The following is a 10,616-nucleotide window of genomic DNA, read 5'->3' on the forward strand; positions in this document are numbered from 1 at the left end:
CGTCTGGTACAGTAGGTGTCCTGGTACAGTATGTGTCCTGGTACAGTAGGCGTCCTGGCACAGTAGGCGTCCTGGTATAGTAGGCGTCCTGGCACAGTAGGCGTCCTGGTACAGTAGGTGTCCTGGTACAGTATGTGTCCTGGTACAGTAGGTGTCCTGGTACAGTAGGCGTCCTGGCACAGTAGGCGTCCTGGTACAGTAGGCGTCCTGGCACAGTAGGCGTCCTGGTACAGTAGGTGTCCTGGCACAGTAGGTGTCCTGGTACAGTAGGCGTCCTGGCACAGTAGGCGTCCTGGCTCAGTAGGCATCATGATACAGTAGGCGTCCTGGTACAGTAGGCGTCCTGACACAGTAGGCGTCCTGACACAGTAGGCGTCCTGGTACAGTAGGCGTCCTGGCACAGTAGGCGTCCTGGCACAGTAGGCGTCCTGTCCTGGTACAGTAGGCGTCCTGGTACAGTAGGCGTCCTGGCTAATGATGTGGACGTTGGGTTTGCTCGGCACAGAGTTTAACAGCGTGTTTATTAAGATAATAAATAAGGTAGGACTGAGGACACCTCCCTGTGGGGTGCCTAGTTCGAGGTCTCTTGTTACACTCCTATGCCCCTGGGGGAAAATAAGGATGACTTACTGTTGGATGAGTAACTTCGGATCCATCAAAGAAGCCGACCACCAATATTCATAATTGCAAGCTCACTCATGATAACATGTCGATTTGCAATATCGAAGCAGACTTGAGATTTAGGAAGGTGGTATATGGCTTTTGAATCATAGATGGGGACGGAGCGGCTGCAAGAGCAAATACATGAGAACAAATCCCCAACGATATTACAGCGCAGCTCACGTGCATGAAGGGACTTGTAAGCAAAGACTGCCAACCCCCCTTCCACCCCTGAACTTTCCAGATATGTGTTCCCTTGTTAAATAGGTGAAACTTCTAATGATCTGGAGTCCTTGTGTAGAGGTACCCTTCCACGCAAGTTAACTGTCAAAGCTGTGCTAAGCTATAGTGAAATCGACTCCATAGATAAAAAAGACAGACAACGTGAACTAAAGAATTGGAAGGAAATGTGTGACATTGGTAATATGCTAAAAAAATGTTCATGGACTTATATTGTAGTGAAATATATAATATATACTAACTGGACTAATAACATCTATAGTCGCTTACTTTTTATGCACAAATAACGAAGTTATCCATCATTAGCTGGAACATTGCATCCATCAAAAAAAGGTTTTCTGCTCTACATCACAAAGTAAAAAGCTAACACTTCGATTTTTAATGTCTCCAGGAGTGCAGGGTTCCCGCAAGGTCCTCAACCCCTGAACTGCCCTCATTTGTTTCTTACAACCTCAGATCCAGTAACTCTTGCATTCTATACATCAAACAATCCCTACCCCATCAACTTCTTCCAGTAAAACAAACTTGGGGTCATCAATGTCATGGAGTGAAGATCTATGTGGGCAACTCTGTCCTCAATGTATTTAATCTATATGCTCCAGCAGGAAAATTAAATTATATTGATATTGCAGGCAGCGCTTAAGTAGAGCCAACCATCATTCTTGGTGATTGCATATCTAAACACAAGGACATTGGTGATTCTCGCTTCAGTAACAGGAATGTGAATCAACTGCTGTCGCTACTAAATAGTCACCAAGATGTGCAGATTGTGGGTGACCTTGAACCCGCGCATATTTGTGGAGGCATTCTAGACCTCTGTGTTGGTTTCAACGTCTCTCACGTTTGGTGCACATCATCTATTGTAACAGATTTGTTGTCAGATCATCACTCTAGATTGACTACTCTATGTATCGGAAATACCATCCTGCCCGGTGGGACTTTTAAACGCAACGGCTCAGTGTTCCTCCTGCTCGACGTGAAGACTTTGTTGCTCATGTGTCAGAGTGGTACAGCACTTATGATCCCTCCACAGTCCAGATATTTAACATCGATCTAGTACAGAACACTCAGAAGTTCGCTGACCATTTAGGTCGTCCCCCTGCACCATCCAATAGTCAGATCGATATGAAAAGTAATAAACCCCATGTCTATTACAATGACCCCAAACTGCGTACTTTGAAACGCACTGCCCTCACCAAGTGTCACGCCCTCACCCTCTACACAGAGCAAACGAGTTAGTCGATCCCACCTCTAGTTTCAATAACCTTCCCCTAGACACACAATTCAGATTAAATGCTGGTTACTGAGATCAAGGAAGGCTCGTTGACTTCATGCTCCAAAAGGAAGATGAATGCAACGTGCCATTTACTCAGTTTGAGTTATTTTCGGCCCTGAACCAAGGTAAAGCCACATCCCCCGGTAAGGATGGTATCACTTATGACATATTGCGTTTGCTTCTTCTAGTACCATTAAATCCCCTTCTTGAGCTAAATAATATCAACTACTTTTCTGGGGAAATACCTATATTATGGACCATCAGTACAATCATTCAAATTCCCAAGACAAATCAAGAGAATGCTTTCCGTCCAATTTCCATTATTAGCTGCATTTGCAAAACATTCGAGAGAATGGTCTTAAACCATTTCCTCCATAGAATAAGAACCATGCTATCCCCCAGATCAACCCGCTCTCGCACAAGACAGCACATATATGACCTAATGCTTAAAGTCAATATGTTGAATATGAATTAGTACATATGTGGTATATTCCCAGTTACATTTTTTCCAAGGCCTAAACTCTTTCTCACGTACTAATTTACGTCTCACTGTACTCGTCCATCGCCGTAAACAGCATAATAGTCATGATTGGTTCAATTATAATGAAAATTGTAGTTTTCAGGTCCCACATGGGTTGAGAAATTTACCTGCATGTTCTTAAAATATTACAGATCACCTACATCTTATTGAAGGCTCGTAGTTTTGTTTTAAGAAATGTTAGTTGTTCTTAGTAAATTATAATAAGCACTATAAATTATTACATAGAATAATAGTGCTTCACCAATCATAATTATATACACTAGTTTGTGCTTTAAAATCTTTAAAGAATGTATTGTAGGAACGTCAACAGAAAACGATGTTACGTTGAAATGTCTATAGGGTAAACTACTGCAAACAGGATAGTATAGTGTCTACTACCTACTGTAGGATGGGTATAGGGGTCCACTACTACATGTTAGGTGGGTAAGGGGTCCATACCACTTCTAGGATGGGTCAGGGCCCAATAACTACGCATAGGATAGGTATGAGGTTTACTACCCCCTACTGGATGGGTATATGGTCCACTACCACACGCAGGATGTGTATGGGGTCCACTACAGTCAACAGGATGAGTATGGGGGTCCATTAGCACCCACAGGATGGGTATGGGGTCCACTACCACCTACAAGATGGGTATGGGGTCCACTACCACCCACAGAATGGGTATAGGGTCTCCCACCACCCACAGGATGGGTATGGGATCCACTACCACCCACACGATGAATATATGGTCCAGTACCACCAAAAAGATGGGTGTTGGGTCCACTACCACCCACAGGATGGTATGGGGTCCATTACCACCAACAAGATGGGTATGGGGTCCACTACCATCCACAGGATGGGTATAGGGTCCACTACCAACCACACGATGGGTACGGGGGCCCACTACCACCCACAGGATGAGTATGGTCCACTACCATTGACAAGATGGGTATGTGGTCCACTACCATCCACATAATGGGTATGGGGTGCAATGCCACCCACAGGATGGGTATGGGGTCCACTACCACACACAAAATGGGTATGGGGTCCACTACCATTCACAAGATGGGTATGGGGTTCACTACCATTCACAAGATGGGTATGGGGTCCACTACCACCCACAAGATGGGCATGGGGCTCACTACCATCCACAAGATGGGTATGGGGTCCACTACCACACACAAAATGGGTATGGGGTCCACTACCATTCACAAGATGGGTATGGGGTTCACTACCATTCACAAGATGGGTATGGGGTCCACTACCACCCACAAGATGGGTATGGGGCCCACTACCACCCACAAGATGGGTATGGGGTCCACTACCACCCACAAGATGGGTATGGGGTCCACTACCACCCACAAGATGGGTATGGGGTCCACTACTATCCACAAGATGGGTATAGGGTCCACTACCACGCACAAGATGGGTATGGGGCCCACTATCACCCACAGGATGGGTATGGGGTCCACTACTACCCACAAGATGGGTATGGGGTCCACTACTACCCACAAGATGGGTATGGGGTCCAATAATACCCATACGTTGGGTATGTGGTCCACTACAACCCACAAGATGGGTATGGGGCCCACTACCACCCACAGGATGAGTATGGTCCACTACCATTCACAAGATGGGTATGGGGTCCACTACCACCCACAAGATGGGTATGGGGTCCACTACCACCCACAAGATGGGCATGGGGCCCACTACCACCCACAAGATGGGTATGGGGTCCACTACCACCCACAAGATGGGTATGGGGTCCACTACCACCCACAAGATGGGTATTGGGTCCACTACTACCCAAAAGATGGGTATGGGGTCCACTACCACCCACAGGATGGGTATGGGGTCCACTACCACCCACAGGATGGGTATGGGGTCCACTACCACCCACAAGATGGGTATGGGGCCCACTACCACCCACATGATGGGTATGGGGCCCACTACCACCCACAGGATGGGTATGGGGTCCACTACCACCCACAAGATGGGTATGGGGTCCACTACCACCCACAAGATGGGTAGCAAAGTTATCAATTTTGATACATATTGACAAATTTTAAGTTCCAAGTTTATACATATTGTGAAATTGAGAGTCAGTGTAGTAACATAAACTGAGAGTCAGTGTAGTAACATAAACTGAGAGTCAGTGTAGTAACATAAACTGGGAGTCAGTGTAGTAACATAAACTGAGAGTCAGTGTAGTAACATAAACTGAGAGTCAGTGTAGTAACATAAACTGGGAGTCAGTGTAGTAACATAAACTGGGAGTCAGTGTAGTAACATAAACTGGGAGTCAGTGTAGTAACATAAACTGGGAGTCAGTGTAGTAACATAAACTGGGAGTCAGTGTAGTAACATAAACTGGGAGTCAGTGTAGTAACATAAACTGAGAGTCAGTGTAGTAACATAAACTGGGAGTCAGTGTAGTAACATAAACTGAGAGTCAGTGTAGTAACATAAACTGGGAGTCAGTGTAGTAACATAAACTGAGAGTCAGTGTAGTAACATAAACTGGGAGTCAGTGTAGTAACATGAACTGGGAGTCAGTGTAGTAACATAAACTGGTAGTCAGTGTAGTAACATAAACTGGGAGTCAGTGTAGTAACATAAACTGGGAGTCAGTGTAGTAACATAAACTGGGAGTCAGTGTAGTAACATAAACTGAGAGTCAGTGTAGTAACATAAACTGGGAGTCAGTGTAGTAACATAAACTGGGAGTCAGTGTAGTAACATAAACTGGTAGTCAGTGTAGTAACATAAACTGGGAATCAGTGTAGTAACATAAACTGGGAGTCAGTGTAGTAACATAAACTGGGAGTCAGTGTAGTAACATAAACTGGGAGTCAGTGTAGTAACATAAACTGGGAGTCAGTGTAGTAACATAAACTGGGAGTCAGTGTAGTAACATAAACTGAGAGTCAGTGTAGTAACATAAACTGGGAGTCAGTGTAGTAACATAAACTGGGAGTCAGTGTAGTAACATAAACTGGTAAATCATAAATATTGTAAGTTAAGAATCTGATGCATGTGTGTGTACTCACCTAGTTGTACTCACCTAGTTGTACTCACCTAGTTGTGCTTGCGGGGGTTGAGCTCTGGCTCTTTGTTCCCGCCTCTCAACTGTCAATCAACAGGTGTACAGGTTCCTGAGCCTATTGGGCTCTATCATATCTACACTTGAAACTGTGTATGGAGTCAGCCTCCACCACATTGCTTCCTAATGCATTCCATTTGTCAACCTCTCTGACACTAAAAAAGTTCTTTCTAATATCTCTGTGGCTCATTTGGACGCTCAGTTTCCACCTGTGTCCCCTAGTGCGTGTGCCCCTTGTGTTAAATAGCCTGTCTTTATCAACCCTGTCGATTCCCTTGAGAATCTTGAATGTGGTGATCATGTCCCCACTAACTCTTCTGTCTTCCAACGAAGTGAGGTTCAATTCCCGTAGTCTCTCCTCGTAGCTCATACCTCTCAGCTCGGGTACTAGTCTGGTGGCAAACCTTTGAACTTTTTCCAGTTTAGTCTTATGCTTGACTAGATATGGACTCTATGCTGGAGCCGCATACTCCAGGATTGGTCTGACATATGTGGTATATAATGTTCTGAAAGATTCCTTACATAAGTTTCTAAAGGCCGTTCTTATGTTAGCGAACCTGGCATATGCTGCTGATGTTATCCTCTTCATATCAGCTTCAGGGGACAGGTCTGGCGTGATATCAACCCCCAGGTCTTTCTCTCTCTCGGACTCTTGAAGTATTTCATCTCCCAAGTGATACCTTGTATCTGGTCTCCTGCTTCCTACCCCTATCTTCATTACATTACATTTGCTTGGGTTAAACTCTAACATCCATTTGTTTGACCATTCCTGCAGCTTGTCCAGGTCTTCTTGAAGCCTCAAGCTGTCCTCCTCTGTCTTAATCCTTCTCATAATTTTGGCGTCGTCAGCAAACATTGAGAGGAATGAGTCTATACCCTCTGGGAGATCATTTACGTATATCAGAAACAGGATAGGTCCAAGCACAGAGCCCTGTGAGACTCCACTGGTGACTTCACGCCATTCTGAGGTCTCACCCCTCACTATAACTCTCTGCTTCCTATTGCTTAGGTACTCCCTTACCCACTGGAGCGCCCTACCAGTTACTCCTGCCTGTTTCTTCAGCTTATGCATCAACCTTTTATGGGGTACTGTGTCAAAGGCTTTCCGACAGTCCAAAAAAATGCAGTCCGCCCATCCTTCTCTTTCTTGCTTAATCTTTGTCACCTGATCATAGAATTCTATCAAGCCTGTAAGGCAAGATTTACCCTCCCTGAACCCATGTTGATGGGTTGTCACGAAGTCTCTTCTCTCCAGATGTGTTACTAGGTTTTTTCTCACAATCTTCTCCATCACCTTGCATGGTATACAAGTTAAGGACACTGGCCTGTAGTTCAGTGCCTCTTGTCTGTCACCCTTTTTAAATATTGGTACTACATTAGCAGTCTTCCATACTTCTGGTAGGTCTCCCGTTTCCAGTGACCTACTATACACTATGGAGAGTGGCAAGCAAAGTGCTCCTGCACACTCTTTCAATACCCATGGGGAGATTCCATCCGGCCCAACAGCTTTTCTCACATCCAGCTCCAATAGGTGCTTCTTGACCTCATCTCTTGTAATTTCGAACCTTTCCAAGGTCACCTGGTTTGCTGCCACCTCTCCTAGCGCCGTGACTTCTCCCTGTTCAATTGTAAAGACCTCCTGGAACCTTTTGTTGAGTTCTTCACACACCTCTTTGTCATTCTCTGTGTACCTGTCCTCGCCCACCCTAAGTTTTATCACCTGTTTCCTTCACTGTTGTCTTCCTCCTGATGTGACTGTGCAGTAGCTTTGGTTCGGTCTTGGCTTTATTAGCTATATCATTTTCATACCTTTTCTCAGCTGCTCTTCTCACACTAACATACTCGTTTCTGGTTCTCTGGTATCTCTCTCTACTTTCTGGTGTTCTGTTATTTCGGAAGTTCCTCCATGCCCTTTTGTTCAGCTCCTTTGCTTTCATACATTCCCTATTAAACCCACGGATTCTTCCTTTGTTTCTCTGTTTTTTCCTGTTGGGCTGGAACAAACCTGCTTACAGCCTCCTGACATTTTTGGGTGACATAGTCCATCATGTCTTGTACGGACTTGGTTCCGGAGTTCTGTGTCCAATGTATATCCCATAGGAATTTATTCATCTCCTCATAGTTTCCCTTTCGGGCAACTATGAGTGCGTGCGTGCGTGTGTGTGCGTGTGTGATACCCTTGGTAAGGGGGAGTGGCAGGTAACGTTAGACGGTGTGCGGTCAACGTAGGGGGTGGGATGGTCAAACCCCACCCTCCAGCATCTGGGGATACTACCACCAGCCTCCACAACAACACTCCCCCAGCCTCCAGCTGGTGCTTGTGGATACCTCATCTAATCTCACTTATGTCATGCAGTAACCTACAGTTCATGTGATATATAAACTCCTCATCCACAGTGGCGTCTCACCAATATAAACTGTATTGGATACGCATACATACATACATACATACATACATACATACATACATACATACATACATACATACATACATACATACATACATACATACATACATACATACATACATACATACATACATACATACATACATACATACATACATACATACATGTATGTATGTATGTATATATGCATGTATGTAAGAATGTATATTTGCATGTATTTATGTATGTATGTATGTATGTATGTATGTATGTATGTATGTATGTATGTATGTATGTATGTATGTATGTATGTATGTATGTATGTATGTATGTATGTATGTATGTATGTATGTATGTATGTATGTATGTATGCATGCATGTATGTATGCATGTATGTATGTATGCATGTATGCATGTACTCACCTCACCTAATTGTGCTTGCGGGGGTTGAGCTCTGGCTCTTTGGTCCCGCCTCTCAACCGTCAATCAACTGGTGTACAGGTTCCTGAGCCTATTGGACTCAATCATATCTACACTTGAAACTGTGCATGGAGTCAGCCTCCACCACATCACTTCCTAATGCATTCCATTGTCAACCACTCGGACACTAAAAAAAAGTTCTTTCTAATATCTCTGTGGCTCATTTGGGCACTCAGTTTCCACCTGTGTCCCCTAGTACGTGTGCCCCTTGTGTTAAATAAACTGTCCTTATCTACCCTATCAATTCCTTTGATAATCTTGAATGTGGTGATCATGTCCCCCTAACTCTTCTGTCTTCCAGCGAAGTGAGGTTTAATTCCCGTAGTCTCTCCTCGTAGCTCATACTATCAGCTCGGGGTACTAGTCTGGTGGCAAATCATTGAACTTTTCCAGTTTGGTCTTATCCTTGACAAGATATGGACTCCGTGCTGGGGCTGCATACTCCAGGATTGGCCTAACATATGTGGTATACAAAGTTCTGAATGATTCCTTACACAAGTTTCTGAATGCCGTTCTTATGTTGGCCAGCCTGCATATGCCGCTGATGTTATCCTCTTGATATGGGCTGCAGGAAACAGGTCTGGCGTGATATCAACCCCGAAGTCTTCTTCTTTCTCTGACTCTTGAAGTATTTCATCTCCCAGATGGTACCTTGTATTTGGCCTCCTGCTCCCTACACCTATCTTCATTACATTACATTTGCTTGGATTAAACTCTAACAACCATTTGTTCGATCATTCCTTCAGCTTGTCTAGGTCTTCTTGAAGCCTCAAGTAGTCCTCCTCTGTCTTAATCCTTCTCATAATTTTGGCATCGTCTGCAAACATTGAGAGAAAATGAATCTATACCCTCCGGAATATCATTTACATATATCAGAAATAAGATAGGACCGAGTACAGAGCCCTGTGGGATTCCACTGGTGACTTCACGCCAATCTGAGGTCTCACCCCTCACCGTAACTCTCTGCCTTCCTATTGCTCAGGTACTCCCTTATCCACTGGAGCACTTTACCAGCTACACCTGCCTGTCTCTCCAGCTTATGTACCAGCCTCTTATGTGGTACTGTGTCAAAGGCTTTCCGACAATCCAAGAAAATGCAGTCTGCCCAGCCTTCTCTTTCTTGTTTAATCTTTGTCACCTGGTCATAGAATTCTATTAAGCCAGTCAGGCAAGATTTAACCTCCCTGAACCCATGTTGGCGATTTGTCACGAAGTCCCTTCTCTCCAGATGTGTTACCAGGTTTTTTCTCACGATCTTCTCCATCACCTTGCATGGTATACAAGTCAAGGACACTGGCCTGTAGTTCAGTGCCTCTTGCCTGTCGCCCTTTTTGTATATTGGGACCACATTCGCCGTCTTCCATATTGTGGTCCCAATATACAAAATATATTATCCGTCTTCCGTCTGGTAGGTCACCCATCTCCAGTGACCTATTATACACTTTGGAGAGTGGCAAGCAAAGTGCCTCTGCACACTCTTTCAGTACCCATGGCGAGATCCCGTTTGGACCAACAGCCTTTCTAACATTCAGATCCAGCAGATGTTTCTTGACCTCCTCTCTCGTAATTTCGAACCCTTCCAAGGCCTACTGGTTTACCTCCTTTTCTCCTAGCACAGTGACCTCACTTTGTTCTATTGTGAAGACCTCCTGGAACCTCTTGTTGAGTTCTTCACACACCTCTATGTCATTCTCTGTATACCTGTCCTCGCCTGTTCTAAGTTTCAATACCTGTTCTTTCACTGTTGTTTTCCTTCTGATGTGACTGTGGAGTAGCTTTGGTTCGGTCTTGGCTTTGTTTGCTATATCATTTTCATAACTTTTCTCTGCTTCTCTTCTCACCCTGACATACTCATTCCTGATTCTCTGGTATCTCTCTCTGCTTTCTGGTGTTCTGTTATCCTGGAAGTTCCTCCACGACCTTTTGTTCAGTTTCTTTGCTTCCATA

The 10,616-nt window shown here is 44.6% G+C and overlaps 1 protein-coding gene across 1 annotated transcript in view; it reads right to left on the minus strand.

The window, feature by feature from the left end:
• Positions 1–7,914, minus strand: part of LOC123751702 (probable glutamate receptor) — a 97,919-nt gene extending 90,005 nt beyond the window's left edge. Inside the window, exons 1-2 of the mRNA XM_069332713.1 lie at positions 7,808–7,914; positions 697–788 (exon numbers count right to left, since the gene is read on the minus strand). Of these exons, the coding sequence (XP_069188814.1) occupies positions 697–788; positions 7,808–7,914 (199 nt within the window). The remainder of the gene's footprint in view (positions 1–696; positions 789–7,807) is intronic.
• Between the last annotated feature and the right edge of the window lie 2,702 nt (positions 7,915–10,616).

The sequence above is a fragment of the Procambarus clarkii genome, chromosome 28 (genome assembly GCF_040958095.1).
Source record: "Procambarus clarkii isolate CNS0578487 chromosome 28, FALCON_Pclarkii_2.0, whole genome shotgun sequence".
Lineage (NCBI taxonomy): Eukaryota > Metazoa > Arthropoda > Malacostraca > Decapoda > Cambaridae > Procambarus > Procambarus clarkii.